General features: G+C 44.0%; 1 protein-coding gene across 1 annotated transcript; it reads right to left on the reverse strand.

Annotated features, from left to right (window-relative positions):
- Positions 1 to 11,653: 11,653 nt before the first annotated feature.
- On the reverse strand, positions 11,654 to 14,644 carry SCGB1D4 (secretoglobin family 1D member 4). Its single transcript, XM_077864303.1, has 3 exons — positions 14,515 to 14,644; positions 13,186 to 13,376; positions 11,654 to 11,781 (listed from the first exon to the last, which is right to left on the reverse strand). The coding sequence occupies exons 1-3, from the start codon at positions 14,567 to 14,569 to the stop codon at positions 11,752 to 11,754; spliced, it is 276 nt and encodes a 91-aa protein (XP_077720429.1). The 5' UTR covers positions 14,570 to 14,644; the 3' UTR covers positions 11,654 to 11,751.
- Positions 14,645 to 17,189: the final 2,545 nt, after the last annotated feature.

The following is a 17,189-nucleotide window of genomic DNA, read 5'->3' on the forward strand; positions in this document are numbered from 1 at the left end:
AACGAAATCTATGTGATGTGCATCCTCTACTCTATAAGAGTACTGGAGAGTTTCATTGTATTAAAATCATCTGAGCTCTGTCTATTCATTCGCTTCTTCTCTCCAACCCCTGACAACCACTGCTATTTTTTTTAAAGGTTTTATTTATTTATTATTTGAGAGAGAGCAGGTGGAGGAGCAGAGGGAGAGGGACAAGCACACTCTGCGACTGAGCCATTCAGGTGCCCTAACCACTGCTCTTTATATGTCCCCATTGTTTTGACTTTTCCCAGAATGTCTGCCACTGAATGCAGAGATCCAGTACAGCCCTGAGTCCATTTGAGACGCCAGAGCCTCTCAATAGAAGTAACCTGGGCTCCTTGAATGACTGGATATGGTCAGGATGTGTCATGGACAGGCCACTGGGAGCACTCCACTCTGGGTCAGTGTCACAATTATTTAAAATGTCCAGCAAGGAGGGGCATGTTATCCATGATGTTGTCTAGGAAAACTAGCTCATGATCATTGTTCAAAGCAGTTGACTTTTATTCCATTTATGGTCATTTTTAAATTCTCCACATACAGGCACCCATTCATTGCCCATGGGAATATTCCCCCATACCACTCTCCACCTCCAGCACATCAAGGAGCATCTCCCCCATCCTGGCCAACTGCACTGCACTGAGATATACTAATAATAAGCCATTATATTTTAATCCACTGAAATGATGAAAAATAAAGACATATATGAAAAAGAAAATTGAAGATATATATGTATTTTGGAGATAAAGGAAGATCAGAGACTCAGAAATGACTTCTAGAACCAAATGGAATAGGTTGCCACTTGGCCCTATCTCTGAGCAGTGTATTTTCCAAAACTACACAGTTCAACAACTGAATCACGTTTTCAAATAATTACTTTTAATTGCATTTTTAACACAAAGAACATGCAATGTATAGCAATTCTTAAATCCAGTTTTCCCCTCTCTTCAGTTTCTCTTACTTTTGTGGTATCTACTCAAATATCTCTTTACCAGAGAGAAGAGTAGAAATTATTTAGTTTTCCAAGTCTCAGCGTCTGGCTCAATGGAAGACAGCTGGCTTTCCATATTTGTTTCAGTCTTAAATGTTGCAGCTTCACATGTCATGTAGCTTCTGAAAAAGTTTTTGTACTTTTGTGACAGAATGAGAGTAATCTGGGAAAAGAAATCTTAATATTATTATTAAAATAGTTTTTCCTCCCAGTACTCCTAGGAGAGTCTTGGGGGTCCCCTCAACAGTCCCTGGAACCTCTGTATTATGTAAATGTATGTGTATATATAACAAAATTTCTCCTCTGCATACCCAAAAGATGAAAGCCAGAGAGGACTCTTAACTTCAAAGGTTAAACACATGTAGGGGAATTCCAGAAAGAACACCAGAAATGTTATTTAGCATTATTATTATTATTATTATTACCTCAGCAAATAGAATAGAGAAAACCTCATAGTTATATATGAATAAAGTTATTTGATAAAATTTGGTGATAGCTTTTAGTAAAAATTCTAAGTAAAGGAAGAATAGAAAAAAATTACTTAGAATAAAAAAAATCCATTTTCAAAGTGAACAGGGGACAAGATTCCAAAATAATGAGTGCTGAAAACACTTCCATGAAAATCAGGGAAACGGGGCACCTAAGATTTGGTGTTAGGTATTTTACGATTTTATTATCTTTGCAAATGAGGTATCTTTTTCATATACAATATTCATTGGCTCTCTCATACAGCATATAAGCTGTTGTATTTTTATACATTGAGCAAGAATCCGGCCACTTACAAAGTATCTCATCTTATTATTTTAATACTTCCAGCGGTACTTGGTGAATATGTTTCATGTCTCCTGATAAGAGAATTGCAATGTCTGAAAATGAAAGTGTTTTATCTCATCTTTGAAAATATTTATTATCATTTCATCTTTTTATTTTACTGTGACATTTAGGACTTACAAACCAATGTTGACTAATAATGAATACATCAGACATTTTTGTTTCCCTGATTTTCTTTTCTTTTCTTCTTAAAGATTTTATTTATTTATTCATGAGAGACACAGAGAGAGGCAGAGACGTAGGCAGAGGGAGAAGCAGCCTGTGGGGAGCCTGATGTGAGACATGATCCCAGGACCCAAGGTTCACGACCTGAGCGGAAGGCAGACGCTCAACCTCTGAGCCACCCAGGGGTCCCCCTAAGAACAAATCTAATAAGTAAAATGTATACCATGTCTTTAGGCAAGGTTATAAAAATGCTAATCTTTCCAAAATTGATGTATAAAAGTATTATAATTTAAATCTGGATCCCATTGGAGCTTTGGCAGAAACTAGATAAAATCATTTTGAAATTCAAATGGAAGAATATGCATCTGAAAATGGCCAAGAAGATTAGGAAGAACACTGAGTGGTGATTTGCTGTAACAGATACTGCAACTTACTGAAGAAGAATTCACATTGATCCAGATTAGTGTTGGCTCAGAAATAGACAACCATAATGTAGAATATAATAGAGACCTCAAAAATGGATCCACATATTCCCAATATCACTTAGTTAAGAAGCTCTCTTTGCCCTGTGATTTGAATGTCACCATTATCTCTGACCTGGAGAATTGGGGGACATTCTCTTACAAACTGTTACTTCTCTATTTTTAAGCTGCTCCAATGAGTGCAGCTTCATTAGTAGTTTTTATACTAGATAAGGCTACTTTTACCTCATTCATTCTCCTTTTTGGAAAATGTCATGGTATTTTTCATTTGTTTATTTTTCTTAGTGAACTTTGTATATTTTGTCAAGTACAAGCAGAAATGTAGACAGAATGTCAACATACTGAAATTATAGTTTGATCAATGTACAAAACATAGGCTCACGTGTATAGAGAACTAGTTATAGAAAATAAACAACTGTATTAACCAGTTAAGCTATCTTTTGAGCAGACACTGCTAATAACCATCTAGAGGAAAGAAAACATGACTTCTACCTCTTATCATATAAAAAACTGAGACTGAATTTAAGATTAAAATATAAGAAATTAGGAGCCTCAGCTAAATAGTTGGAGTGGAAGTGGAATGCTTCTGGATGAAGAGTGAATGGAAGGTGAAAAAGTGAGCAGCCCCTCTCCAGGGTCTTGTGATAGTTGTTCCATACGTTACTCAACAGAGCACAACAGTTATGTTGTTTCCTGGGACATCGTTCCCTAGAATAATTAAAAACAATACATCTTTGCAGAAGAGCTAAGTAAATTGTCTGGCCAGACCCTGGGGAGTCATTCCACCAGGAATTCTCATCTCCTAGACACCTCTCTCCATTCACCTCCTGCAAATCTGGGATGAAAGATAATCTCCTCAGTGAATCTATTCCTGTCCACCCTAAATAAAATCATGACCCCTACCTCTACTTATTTTTCTCCATGACACTTACTCCCTTCTAATATACCATCTGTTTTATCTCCTTATTTGGTTTATGATTCCTCTCCCCTCAATAAAATAAAAGCTTCATGAGGGCAAAGATTTTTGCCTGTTTTCTTTACCAGTGCCCAAACAGTGTTGTTTTATCCTCAGTTTTATCCCCTGTTTTATCCTCAGTGCCCAAACAGTGTTGACATGAAACTGAAGTGAAGGAAAGATTTGTCCTCTACCCTTTAGGTCTTTTAGCTGGGTGGATAATTAAATTTACATAAGATAGATTAACAAGAGAAAAAAAATAAAGTTTTATTATATATGCATAATAAATAAATCCCAGTAATAAAATTGAGATTAAAGGGATAACCAAGGCAGCAGTTTTTATACTTTTTAGACAAAGAGACAATAAATCTGGGAGGATTTGACAAGACAAAAAAAATTTCACTTTGGGAGCTACTATTAGCAAGGAATTCTAAACAGAATTGGGCTGGGGTAGTAAACTAGTAAAAAGTAACAAGGAGTGTTTATACAGCCTTCATGGCTCTACATTTTCTATCTCTGGTGATAAGGATGTCTACCTCCTTGCAGAAGGAGAGCACCTTACATGAGGAAATGTATTTCCTGATTATAGGGAAACAGAAGATGGTCTGAGTGTCCTTATGCACTGATTGCCTCTTAAGTAACTTGATTATTGAAAATAACCAATATACCAAAGGGACATATTTGGGGCAGCTGGCACTTGGCCCCTACAAAAGGCATATCCAATAAGATGTTTGTGAGTGAATGACCCTATGTAAGAATCATCAGTGGGGGGACCCAGTCAAGTGACGATCAATGAGAGACCTGGGTTCCCAGACAAGTCCAGGTCGGAGATGTTAAGGAAATGGCAATAGAATTGAAGAAAAAACATTCCAGAGGACAGTCCAAAACAAGAACCATCGGCAAAGAAATGTGAGCTCCAGCATAATCTGACTTGCATTACATCGTGTACTCTCTGGGGTACTGGAGACTACTGTAATGTGGGGGTGGGAGTGCAACCGGAAGCACTGAGTCTGGAGCATGTAAATGATTCCCTTCAGTGGGGCAGCAAGCCCTCTCTATGAGGGGACCTAACAATCCCACTGAACCTGAGGTTCTAAGCAATATCACTAGAAGAACTTGTGTCCTCCTGGGATGGAGATTCTCCGTGGCTTATGATAAAGGAAGGAATTATGGAATTTCAGTTAAAAGCCAGCATGGGTGGAGAAGCAGTAGATGTGGGGGGGGGGGTGTCAAAGGGATGAAACATGCTTATGAATCCTGTTCATCGATTGGCATATAAATGAGCATACTCCTGGGAATACAGACAAGCAAGCATTATCCTGAGGTTCAGGGTTATGGGCACAGAAGAGTAGGGCAGATGTGGATGCTCGGTTCTCATGGTATAGGTATGATTACTGGAGAGGACTACAAGATGTCCCCCTTCCAGTGGCAAGGACTTAGGCTCCACATTCCTCCAGATAAGGCTGCATGCACCTCAATCACCTGGACAGCTCTTGTTGATCCTTCAAGTCTCAATCGCTCACTTGACACCTTGTTTAGAAACCTGGGATTTTCCAGCAAACATTAGTACACTCATCTCTCTTGCCTCCAAGTCCCTCTCCTGGCTGATTCCTGGTGTTTACTAAAGAATGTGACAGGTGGAGGAGGAGGCAGACAATTTTGGTATCAAGAAATGAAGCAATAGGAAGTTAAATGGTGGCAGTTATGATTGATTGCTCTTACAGTGATTACACTAGCCCTCAGGGTCCATTGGGGATGCTCCAAGGCTGTGCTTGGAAAAATTGAATGGACCAGAGACCACCTAAATCATCCTACATTTGAACCTCAGCAAAGCATTGGTTGAACATTCTCTCCCATTCCAAATGTGTTTGCCCAGATGAGAGGGAAAACATTTATTAAAGGCCCTGTAACTCCCTTCCAAACAAATGACTTAGTGCTGGCTTAAATCTTATTTATGTTACTAAAGTGGTTCTAATTTTCACAAGCTCCTCTCTGTCTCTTTAAATCATCCCACTCTGCACATCTTGAGCAGAAGACACTTAATATTTTCATTACCTTCATTTGCCCTGAAAGCACAGATTATGTGCTCAATCATGATAAATTAATAGCATCAATTTGCAGAATCACCCCAGGTGGTTCAGGTTCGCTGTTCGAATCTGCTGAACCAGGGCAACATATATGGCCAGGTCACTGTCCACATGCATACCCGGCAGACTCTGGCCATCTATGACCGGTTTGGCCGGCTAATGTATGCACAGGAAGATGTGCCCAGGGATGTCCTGGAGGATGTTGTGTTTGAAAAGCACCTGGTAAATCCCTATGGGAGCTGGAGAATGCATGGCAAGATCACCCCTCCATGTGCAACCCATAAGCAGCCCATCCTTAAGACGGTGGTGATCCCTGGGCCCCAGCTGAAACCCTGGGAAGACTATGAAGAGCCACAAGGAGAGGCCCATAAACTTCAGCTATCCTGGTGGCATAAATGACTCCTGGGTTGTGAAGCATGGTGATGAGGTGGCTGGATGCTGTGGAGTCTGGAAGCTGTGAAGTCAGTCATCTCTCCATCATGCTGTAGAAGCATCTATGTTTGTCCTTTCCTCTCCTGCTTGGGTGTTTCCAGCTGTCTCCTCAGCAACCACGGCTGATGGCTGGGTCCAGGTGGAGGTGGGTGGCTGGCTGATACATATAGCCATGAGCCCGCTTCTTCCTATTTAAATTGTATATCTAGCTTTTGAGTCTCAATGAAAGTACATTTCAGATACCTATTTTTCCTGTAGCAGAGACCGTCAGGAGCAAACTGGCAGAATTTTCTTTTTAATTATAAGGCAGGGATCAGAGCTTGAAATAAAACACTGTCAGGGTATTGGACAAACTGTGGTGGGTTATGTACCTCTCCCCAGGCTTAGGCTAGAAGTAGACCAGCCTTCAGAGAGCAGAATTGGAAGATGGGCTGAACTGTGAATTATGTGGCTTCCAAGAAGTCCAGACTTGGGAAAAATAATGCATGTTCATTGAAGATTCAAGGTCATTTCTCACATACTGACTCACCTAATCAGCATTTGTATTTCATAGAAGAATGTAAGTCCAAAGAAATCATTTATCCTTCAAAAAAATTTTGCAGAATCAGTTCTGGGGGTAGAAACTGGGGAGTTGCATTCTCCAACTGGGGATAGTTTGTCTCTCTCACTGACTACTCATTGTTCCTACACATTCAATAAATACTGGGACTCTGATCCATGCCTCTCCTACCCAGGGAATGAGCAAAAGAGGAATAGAATTAAAAAAATCCCCAAAGGCAATTTGAGGTTTGAAGGTCACATATTCTTTCAGTGTCTGCCTATCTTGGAAGCTCTTTATCTCTCCTTCTATTCTGAATGAGAGCCTTGCTGGATCACGTATTCTTGGCTGCATGTTCTTCTCATTTAGGACCCTGAATATATCCTGCCAGCCGCTTCTGGCTTGCCAGGTCTCTTGGAGAGGTCTGCTGATTTTTTTTTAAATAATAAATTTATTTTTTATTGGTGTTCAATTTGCCAACATACAGAATAACACCCAGTGCTCATTCCGTCAAGTGCCCCCCTCAGTGCCCGTCACCCATTCACCCCCACCCCCCGCCCTCCTCCCCTTCCACCACCCCTAGTTCGTTTCCCAGAGAGAGGAGTCTTCATGTTCTGTCTCCCTTTCTGATATTTCCTACCCATTTCTACTCCCTTCCCTTCTATTCCCTTTCACTATTATTTATATTCCCCAAATCAATGAGACCATATAATGTTTGTCCTTCTCCAATTGACTTACTTCACTCAGCATAATACCCTCCAGTTCCATCCACGTCGAAGCAATTGGTGGGTATTTATCGTTTCTAATGGTTGAGGAATATTCCATTGTATACATAGACCACAGCTTCTTTATCCATCATCTTTCGGTGGACACTGAGGCTCCTTCCACAGTTTGGCTATTGTGGACATTGCTGCTAGAAACATCGGGGTGCAGGTGTCCCAGCGTTTCACTGCATCTGTATTTTTGGGGTAAATCCCCAGCAGTGCAATTGCTGGGTCGGAGGGCAGGTCTATTTTTAACTCTTTGAGGAACCTCCACACAGTTTTCCAGAGTGGCTGCACCAGTTCACATTCCCACCAACAATGCAAGAGGGTTCCCCTTTCTCCACATCCTCTCCAACATTTGTGGTTTCCTGCCTTGTTAATTTTCCCCATTCTCACTGGGGTGAGGTGGGATCTCATTGTGGTTTTGATTTGTATTTCCCTGATGGAAAGTGATGCTGTTAATCTAATATTTCTCCCCATATAAGTTAGGGATCTCTTGTCTCGTGCTGCTTTAAGGATTTTCTCTTTATCTTTGGGATTTACAAGTTTCACTATTAAATGTCAAGGTGTCAAACCGTTTTTATTGATTTTAGGGGGGACCTCTCTATCTCCTGGGTCTGAATGCCTGTTTCCCTCCCCAAGTTAGGGAAGTTCTCAGCTATGGTTTGTTCAAATATGTTTTCTTGTCCTCTGTCCCTGTCGGTGCCCTCTGGAACCCCAATTAAATGTAGATTTTTCCTTCTGAGGCTGTCATTTATTTCCCTTAACCTTTCCTCATGGTCTTTTAATTGTTTTTCTCTTTCTTCCTCAGTTTGTTTCCCTGCCATCAACGTGTCTTCTATGTCACTCACTCATTCTTCTACTTCATTAACCCTCATCGTTAGGACCTCCAGTTTGGATTGCATCCCATTTAATTGATTCTTAATTTTGGCCCGATTAGATCTAAATTCTGCAGTCATGAGGTCTCTTGAATCCCTTATGCTTTTTTTTCCAGAGCCACCAGCAGCTTTATTAATTGTGCTTCTGAATTGGCTCTCTGACATCAAATTGTAATCCAAATTCTGTCACTCTGTGGGAGAGAGGACTGTTTCTGATTCTTTCTTTTGTGGTGAGTTCTTCTTTCTAGTCATTTTGCTCAGTGCAGAGTGGCTGAAAACGAGTTGTACTGGAAAAAAGGAAGGCAGAAGAAAAGAGGGGTATCATCTGGTTCTATGTACTGTAAATCCCTCGACTTGCCCTGGAGTTGTCCAGCGCTGCTCAGTCAAGAACTTGCTCTTCCCCTGTCCTTCAGCTGGTCTTCTGGGGGAGGGGCCTGCTGTGCTGATTCTCAGGTGTGTGCACCTGGGGGAGCTGCCCTGCGCCCCCCGCCCCCTGCCCGGTGCCGGGCTCAGTGGGAGCTGTTTACCCCGTGAGGCCCCTGTTCCCTGGCGCCCCGCTCCATCCCAGGCACAGGGTGACACCAGGAGGAACAACCACACTGGCGGCAGCCGGCCTTCCAGCTCTGGAGTCAGCTCCCGCAGTCACTGCCGCCGCAGTCTCCCAGTCTGCACTGGCCTGGATGCTCCGGGGGCGGGGTGCTGATCTGCACGGCTCGGGGGCGCCCGGCGGCAGGAGGGTCCTCGCTGCCCTGTGTCCTCCCTCCTGTGCCTCCGCCTGCCCCGGGGGTGAGCACAGGATCCTGGGCTGTGTCTGCTCGAGCCCTGGGATCCGGGGCCTGCGCTGCTGGAATCGCGCTCCCAGCCGCAAGGCCCCCAAAGGCAGCAGGGCGCAGCCCCCTCCGCCCTGAGCCGCCGCCTGAGCTGCTCCCGGGGCCCCGCCGGGTGCGCGCTCCAGCCCTTTACCGCGCTCGCCTGGTGTGTGGGGCGCTCCCCCGGGGTGCACTTCCTCTGTTAGTGATCCCGGGAGACTGGAGTCTCCCCTGCCCCTCCTGCGGTTCTGCCCAGTTTCCCTGCTAAGCGCCCTTCCCTCCAGGAAGAATCCGGTCTGCATTTTTAGGTTCCTGCTCCTCCGGGACTGGGCTTCCCTGTCCCCGGGGGCTTTCATCGCGGGCCTTAGCTGGGGTCCTCGGGGCCCCTCCCCACTAGATTCTCTTTTTCCCCCCACCTTCTACCTTGTTAGAAGCGCAGACTCCTCTCTGTAGTGTTCCAGCTGTTCTCTCTTTAAATCTCAGGGCGAATTTGTTGGTTTTTAAGGATGATTTGAAAGTTCTCTAGGAAAGTTGGTGGGGACAGGTGACAGGGGACCCTAAACCTCTGCCATCTTGCCAGTGAGTCCTTTCCTGTCCACCCTAATTAAAATCATGACTCTCTTTTTCTCCATGGCACTTACCACCTTCTAATAAACCATCTATTTTGCCTCTTCGTTTGATTTATTACTTCTCTTCCCTTGATAAAATATAAACTTCTTGACAGCACAGATTTTTGCCTGTTTTCCTTACTGATGTGTCTCCAGTGCCAAGAACAGTGCTTGACATGAAATTGAAATGAAGGAAAACTTATCCCTCTACTCTTCAAGGTCTTCTGCTGGACTGGTAATTAAATTTACTTAAAATAGATTAACAGGAGAAAAAACACAGTTTTATTATTTATGAACCATAAATAGAGCCTATCAATAAAATTGATACCTAAAGGAATAATGAAGGCAGGCAGATTTTTACTTTTTAAACAAAGAGACAATGAATGAGTGAGGAATTGACAGGACAAAAGAAACTTAACTTTGGGAGCTACAATTGGTAGGGAATTCTAAACAAAATTGGGCTGGGGTAGTAAACTAGTAAAAAGTAATAAGGAGTCTTCACGGCTCTACACTTTATATCTCTGGTGATATAAGGATGTCCACATCCTGGTAGAGGAAAAGTGTCTTACACAGGAAGATTTATTTCCTCAATCACGGCAGCAGAGGATGATCTGAATGTCCTTATGCACAGATTGCCTCTTAAGTAACTTTTATTGAAAATAATCAATATGCCAAAGTGGTACATTAGGGGCAGCCTGCACTTGGCCCCCACAGAAGGCACGTTCGACAAGATGTTTGTGGATGAATGACCCTGATGAAAAATTCAGCCAGTGGGAGGACCCAGTCAAGCAACAATCAATGAAAGACACGAATTCCCGGGCAAGTCCAGGTCGGAGATTCTAAGAAAATGACAGCGGAATTGAAGAAAAGACCATTCCAGACGATAGTACAAAGTCAAGAACCACCAGCAAAGAATTGGGAGCTCCAGCATGATCTGACTTGCATTACATCATGTACTTTCTGGGGTCCTGGAGATGACTGTAAAATATGGGGTGGTGTGGCAGCTAGAAGCGCTGAGTCTGGAGCATGTAAATGATTCCCTTCAGTGGGGCAGCAAGCCCTCTCTATGAGGGGACCTAACAACCCCACTGAACCTGAGGCTGTAAGCAATATCACTCCTAGAAGAACTTGGGTCCCACTGGGGATGGACATTCCCTGTGGCTTTTGAAAAAGGAGGGAATTATGGAATCTCACTTAAAAGGCAACATGGGTGGAGATGTGATAGATGTGGGGGTGTCAAAGGGATAAACAGACGCTTATGAGTCCTGGTCATCAGATTGCACATCAATGAGCATACTTAGGGGAACACAGACAAGTGAACGTTTTTCTCAAGTTTAGGGTTAATGGGCAGATGTGGATGCTCAGCTCTCCAGGAGTAGGTGTGATTCCTAGAGAGGACCACAAGATGTCACCCTTCCCGTGCCAATGACCCAGGCTCCACATCCCTGTTCTGGGTAACTGCGCCTCCACCTTGATGACCTGGACGCTGCTGGATGCTGCTTTTGGAACTCTGGGGAGAATGTAAGGGAAAAAGCATTAGCCTGAGGTGTTGGTGAGTGGTCTAGAGGTCTCAGAGTAATGTGCATGTGCTGAGTCACAAAGAGTTAACTGAAGGGTGAACCCTGGAGATGGACTAAACACTGAGAAGTAGACAGAAAACAAATTATACCAGAGAGTTTTTTGGGTCAAAACCAGAGTGAAGAAGATGTGAAGCCCAGGCAGGTTGGTTGTAGTTGTGATAAGGGCACAATATTAGAGATGCTGCTAGTTGAGAACCGTGTGACAATCAGGTAGCTCGGCTGTGGGTATCCTTTATAGAAATTCATAGCAGCAACGTTTGTATCATTTATTACCCTGAAATTTCATTTTTACTGATGGCCATGTGAATGGGAAATCTATAAAGTGATGCACAATGATTCTTGAGTAAATATTCAGTCTTGTGGTCCCTGCTCCTCAGGCTGCCGTGGGTAACTGGACAGTAGGTCTCTGAAATTTACTGTTGGCAACACCCAATGGGCTCTTTTTGATGAAGACCACCCCAACTCAAGGCTGGAGACTGGGGGGGGGGGTAATAACAAGACAAATACAGTAATGCAGGGTGAGTGATTTATTGAAGGAAGATGTTGAAACCTTTACATTTTCCAGAAGATCAGGTGACCATTGGGAGACAGAAGTACTAGTACAGAAGATTCAAAATACACATTTCACCAGGATTTTTTCCTAGACAGATAAAGAAAGAGAAGTTCAGTCATGCTGCTCCTGGGGAGGACACCTTAACACAGACTGTCACTCACAAAAACTTGTCAGTGAAGTTTTGACCAACAAAAGGCAAGCAGAATGGGCACAAGACAGGAAACCCAGGAGGATGGTGAATTAAATACACCTGACACAATTACAACAAGTCATGCAAGTCAGGAAAAACTTATTTCCATAGTCTGGCAAATAAAGCGTGAGGTGACCCAAGACTCAGGTTTCTAATGGAAGGAGGAGCAGTCCAGGAGTTTTTTTCTTTGCTATCCCAGGGCAGAAGACTCTTAATTTCTCACGCAGTGGGGATACAGTGGTGTTACTAGAACAAAAGTGGGACAGAACTTTGGGAATATGGCTTTCAGGGGAGTCTCGGGCTCACAGTATAGAAATTCAACCGGTGGGATCCCTGGGTGGCGCAGCGGTTTGGCGCCTGCCTTTGGCCCAGGGCGCGATCCTGGAGACCCGGGATCAAATCCCACATCAGGCTCCGGGTGCATGGAGCCTGCTTCTCCCTCTGCCTGTGTCTCTGCCTCTCTCTCTCTCTCTCTGTGACTATCATAAATAAAATAAAAAAAAAAAAATTAAAAAAAAAAAAAAAAAGAAAAGAAAAGAAATTCAACCGGATGACACATGTCTTCTCAGCACTGAAAACCCAGTCCCTGTGGGCATTTGTGATTGAACCTCATGACCTAAATCCAGCACTCGATGGGCTGAGAGGTACCTTTAGGTATCTTATTTCTTGATAAATATGTTATTTAAGTGTTTCACCTTCACATGTGGCTACAAGAGACAGAGGAAGGAAGGTCTCTGGACATGAGCACGTTAAGGGAGACAGTAGTAGACAGAGAGTGGTGAAATGCTGAGGTATGGGGGGTAGGCCTTGGCTTTGCAGCAGCTGACAGAGTGCCCAGCCAGCTGCCCTGGCACTGTTGACAGAGAGCCAGGTTTCCTTCCTCCTAGCTGACTCCCCATTCAACATTCCCATCACCCCCAGGGGATTGCCTTAGGACTGTGTCCACTCTGAGGGGAGAACCTGCCCTCAGGGAAGCTCCCAGGCAAGGAAGCAGCCAGGCTTTGACCCTTTGATATCACAGCTTGGGGCCCTAGTTGTCCTCCTCCCCAGTTCACTATGGGTAACCTAGCACCCAGGAAAGTGACCTGAGAAGAAGGAAGGTGCCCAGATGTTCTGTGCAGCCTCAGTGTGTCTCCTCAGGTGTAATGTCATCCACCCTGTGGCTAGCTCTCACCCTGTCAGGAGCCAGCAGGGAGACAGGTACCCCCGCCTCTTGTGCTCCCGACAGAGCAGCACCCTGACTGCCTTCCTGGCTGCTCAGCTGAGCAGAAGTCTCTATGAACAGAGAAAGAATGAATTACCAATACGCCTGCAATTAGCTTTCTTTGCACAATGGGTATCTTATCTGTGCAGCTCTTCACTTGCAACTTGGCATTAAGGGCTGCTTCAGGTGGGTTATATGCAAGCTGAAGGTGAGGCTTGTATAAAGCTTCATGTTCAAAGAGGAAGGCAATCATATCCTTTCCAAGGGATGGACATACGATCGCATTGGCTGGTGAAGAAAAAGAAATACAATCAATGTAAGGAAAATCACATTTTCCCGTGGCTCCCCAAAGTCAGAACTAGACAGGAACCCAAGAGGTTCTAGGATCTCATTCCATAAGAGTGCCAGTGACAATGTGAGACAGTAGAACTGTGACTTCCTTATATCTTGGAGTGAGCACAGAGCCAGGACTGGAATACAGGCTTACTGATCCCCAATTCAGTTTTTATTCTTGTTAAAACATGTCCCCTCCTTTCCAAGACCCTCCTGTCTGCTCAGCAGAGGGAAAGAGGAGGATGTTTAGGAAGTCATATGAAATAGAAGGACAAAGAAGACTGGGTTAGTATTCTGGGTAAGAAGATATGCAAAAATATTGTGGAATGGGTGGCCGGAATTCATCTATATAAACAGAAATCCCAACCCTCTGAGCGTACTTGTTCTATCACAAAATACTGGCAGCACTCCTAGAAAACCAGGAAGATTGGTGGATACAGTGAGATCTACTCAGGACTAGATGTAGTGAGTACTTCTTACTCCCAGAGCCCCCTTGAAGATTTATTATCAGAGACTAAGAAAACACAGGCTCTTCTGAAAGTGAGAACTCTCCCCAAGCCCTTCCAGTTGTAACATTTTATGAGCCTGAATCCCTGAGTTTAAAAGCTGTGGACTACACTGGCACCTGGAAAACTCTGGAAAGGGGAACGTCTGGGAACAGTAGATATCAGCTTGATGGCCAAAGTTAGACCCTTGATAGACTTAATCTCATCCATTGCTGTAGCTATTCTTGTGGTATCTGTCAGACCCAACGACGAGGAGAGACTTGGAGAGATCCAGCATTTTGTTCAAGTTCAAAGCACTGGCAAATGAGAGCCATGATTCAGACCTAAATCTTAAGTCCTCTGCTTCTGAAACACAGCTCACAGATAAGGAGGGAAGTTTCAGTGGAAGCTCTTGAAAATTGCCTGCAACGTTTTGTTATGGAACTTCCAGGGTGTTGGGAACTGATAAAATGAGCGCTGAAGTTGGGAGTGGGGTGGGGGGCTAGTGCACAAGCAGAGGGAAAAAGAGAAAAGCCACTTAGGTTCACCTAGCTCAGAGAAGGGTACTCACCAGGGCTGGTGCCTGTCTGATGAGTAGTGATACTCACCCTCATAGCAGCAAAGAGCCAGAGTGACCAGCAGGACACTCAGGGACAGCCTCATGGTTTATTTTGCTTTGAGTTTTCAGCTTTAGTGAATGCTGAGCAATTAGCAGCTGAACATAGCAGCCTGGGGCGCCCAGGGCTACTTATAGCTAGAGAGCCTCTCTGGTGTTGCCCAAATAAACATGTGGTCAGGTCATGGGCCTGGCTTCCAGCCCTCCGTTCCTCTCTCAGGCTCATGCCATCCACCATCCATCCATCCATCCATTTCCAATATGAAAGTTCCTATTCATAGGCATTGCTAGCAGCAGGCACCTCTCCTTTGTAGCAAACACTGAGGTTGTAGTTTTACAAATGTGTAGTCAATTAGTAGATGCAGGCCCCCTCCCCTGGACAGTAGCTCACAAACTGTACAGGAAACCTCTGGTTTTGCTCAGTCTTACTTAGCATAGTGCCTGGCATACAGGAGTGGAAAAGTAAATACCCTTGGAAGAATGAATGGATATGAATCAACAAAGCACTAAATTGATTAGGGTGTATCTTCAGTATGAAATGATGCCTGCTATGCCAAGTTTCCCCTTGAGCAGGTGAGGGAGAAAGGTTAGCATGGTGACCATAGTGAAAGGATTGAGTGGTTTTAGAGTCCCAAGAAAAGGCAATGCCAAGAGGAAGACTACCTCTTCAATACTAATCTCCTATTCTAATCTAATATTTTTAAAAATATCAAAGACATCTGAAATCAAATCAGGCTCTAATGGAGACAGAGAAGCTCCTCATTAGTTTTATTTTTTTTAATAATAAACTTATATTTTATTGGTGTTCAATTTGCCAACATACAGAATAACACCCAGTGCTCATCCTGTCAAGTGCCCCCCTCAGTGCCCGTCACCCATTCACCCCCACCCCCCGCCCTCCTCCCCTTCCACCACCCCTAGTTCGTTTCCCAGAGCGAGGAGTCTTCATGTTCTGTCTCCCTTTCTGATATTTCCTACCCATTTCTTCTCCCTTCCCTTCTATTCCCTTTCACTATTATTTATATTCCCCAAATGAATGAGACCATATAACGTTTGTCCTCTGATTGACTTATTTCACTCAGCATAATACCCTCCAGTTCCATCCACGTTGAAGCAAATGGTGGGTATTTGTCATTTCTTTCTTTTTTCTTTTTTCTTTTCTTTTTTGTATTTGTCATTTCTAATGGCTGAGTAATATTCCATTGTATACATAAACCACATCTTCTTTATCCATTCATCTTTCGATGGACACCGAGGCTCTTCCACAGTTTGGCTATTGTGGACAGCGCCGCTATAAACATCGGGGTGCTCCAGTGAGAATGGGGAAAATTAACAAGGCAGGAAACCACAAATGTTGGAGAGGATGCGGAGAAAAGGGAACCCTCCTGCACTGTTGGTGGGAATGTGAAATGGTGCAGCCACTCCGGAAAACTGGAAAACTCAGTTTTAGTTGCCAACTAGAAGGGTCACACCTCAGTCATCATGGTCTGGGCATAGAGCGCCCCTACCGGAGCTCTCCCTCTGTCTCTCCCCAGGCATGAGCAGCGTGTTGTATGGAAACACAGAGGAGGTGTGGAAAATTCTTACAAAAGGCATTGGGAGGTCAGTCTGGTTATCCAGAGGAGCATATAGGAGAGCCATTCAAAGGTATAGAGTATTCTGACTTGAAGAGATGACTGGAGGAGGGACCCTGAAAGAACAGCATGAGGGGAGATGAGAGGGCATAAACCACGTTCCTTGTGCACATCAGGTACGTAGGTTACCCTGGAACATGTAATACATATAACAGTGCATGGTGGCCAAGGGAAGGCTTTGCAACTGGAGAGACACGATGGGCCAAATCAAGGAGAGTTTCCATTGTACTCTGTGGGATGTCAGGGCAGAATGGTGGGTGGGACAAGACACACCTAGGTTTATTTGCACTAGTGCTTTCCTGCTGGATTTCAGATCTAGTCAAAATCACATGGGCTTATGACACCCATTATGAAGGCTCTTGCATGATAACAGGAAGGAAGGGAGGGAGGGAGGAAGGGAGGGAGGGAGGGAGGGAGGGAGGAAGGGAGGAAGGAAGGAAGGACAGAAAGAAGGAAGGAGAAAGGAAGAAAGAAAAAGCAAGAACAAGTATTGGCAAGGGATGTGGAGCTTTAAGGAACCCTTGTGCATTTGGTGGGGAATGTGAAATGGTGCAGCCTCTGAGGAAAAGAGCCTGAAGGTCACTCCGGAAATTACAAGGAGAGTTAATACAATCAATTGAGTTCACCTCTCAGTACCTGTGCAAAAGATTTTAAAGTAGGAGGTCAAACATATTTACATATCCATGTTTATAGCAGCATTATCCATAGTAGCCAAGAGGTAGGGAGAACCCAGGGTTCATGTACCTGAATAGATACAGGGTATGCAGTACATGCATATAATGTAATATTATTTACATTCAGACTTATAAAGCAAGGAAACCAGTCACGTGCTACAAATGGGTGAAGCTTGAGGACAGTACACTAAGGGAAATAAGCCAGTTAAAAGAGACAAATACTGTGTGATTCCGTTAAGAGGGGGTTCCTATAGTAGTCAAATTCATAGAAATAGAGAGTAGAATGGTGGTTGCCAGGGGCTGGGGCAGGTAAATTATCTGTTCAAAACAATGTGTCCTCACAAAAACAGTGAGCTGAT

This window comes from Canis aureus, chromosome 21 (assembly GCF_053574225.1).
Source record: "Canis aureus isolate CA01 chromosome 21, VMU_Caureus_v.1.0, whole genome shotgun sequence".
NCBI classification, from domain to species: Eukaryota; Metazoa; Chordata; class Mammalia; order Carnivora; family Canidae; genus Canis; species Canis aureus.

What these genes read in the sequence shown, in the direction of transcription:
- SCGB1D4 (XM_077864303.1), bottom strand. Translation starts at nt 14,569, where the DNA reads ATGAGGCTGTCCCTGAGTGTCCTGCTGGTCACTCTGGCTCTTTGCTGC. An exon ending in GGCTCTTTGCTGCTATGAGG is followed by an intron (nt 13,377 to 14,514) that starts GTGAGTATCACT and finishes TTTCTTCACCAG; the next exon opens with CCAATGCGATCGTATGTCCA. An exon ending in AGCTAATTGCAGGCGTATTG is followed by an intron (nt 11,782 to 13,185) that starts GTAATTCATTCT and finishes TTATCTGTCTAG; the next exon opens with GAAAAAATCCTGGTGAAATG.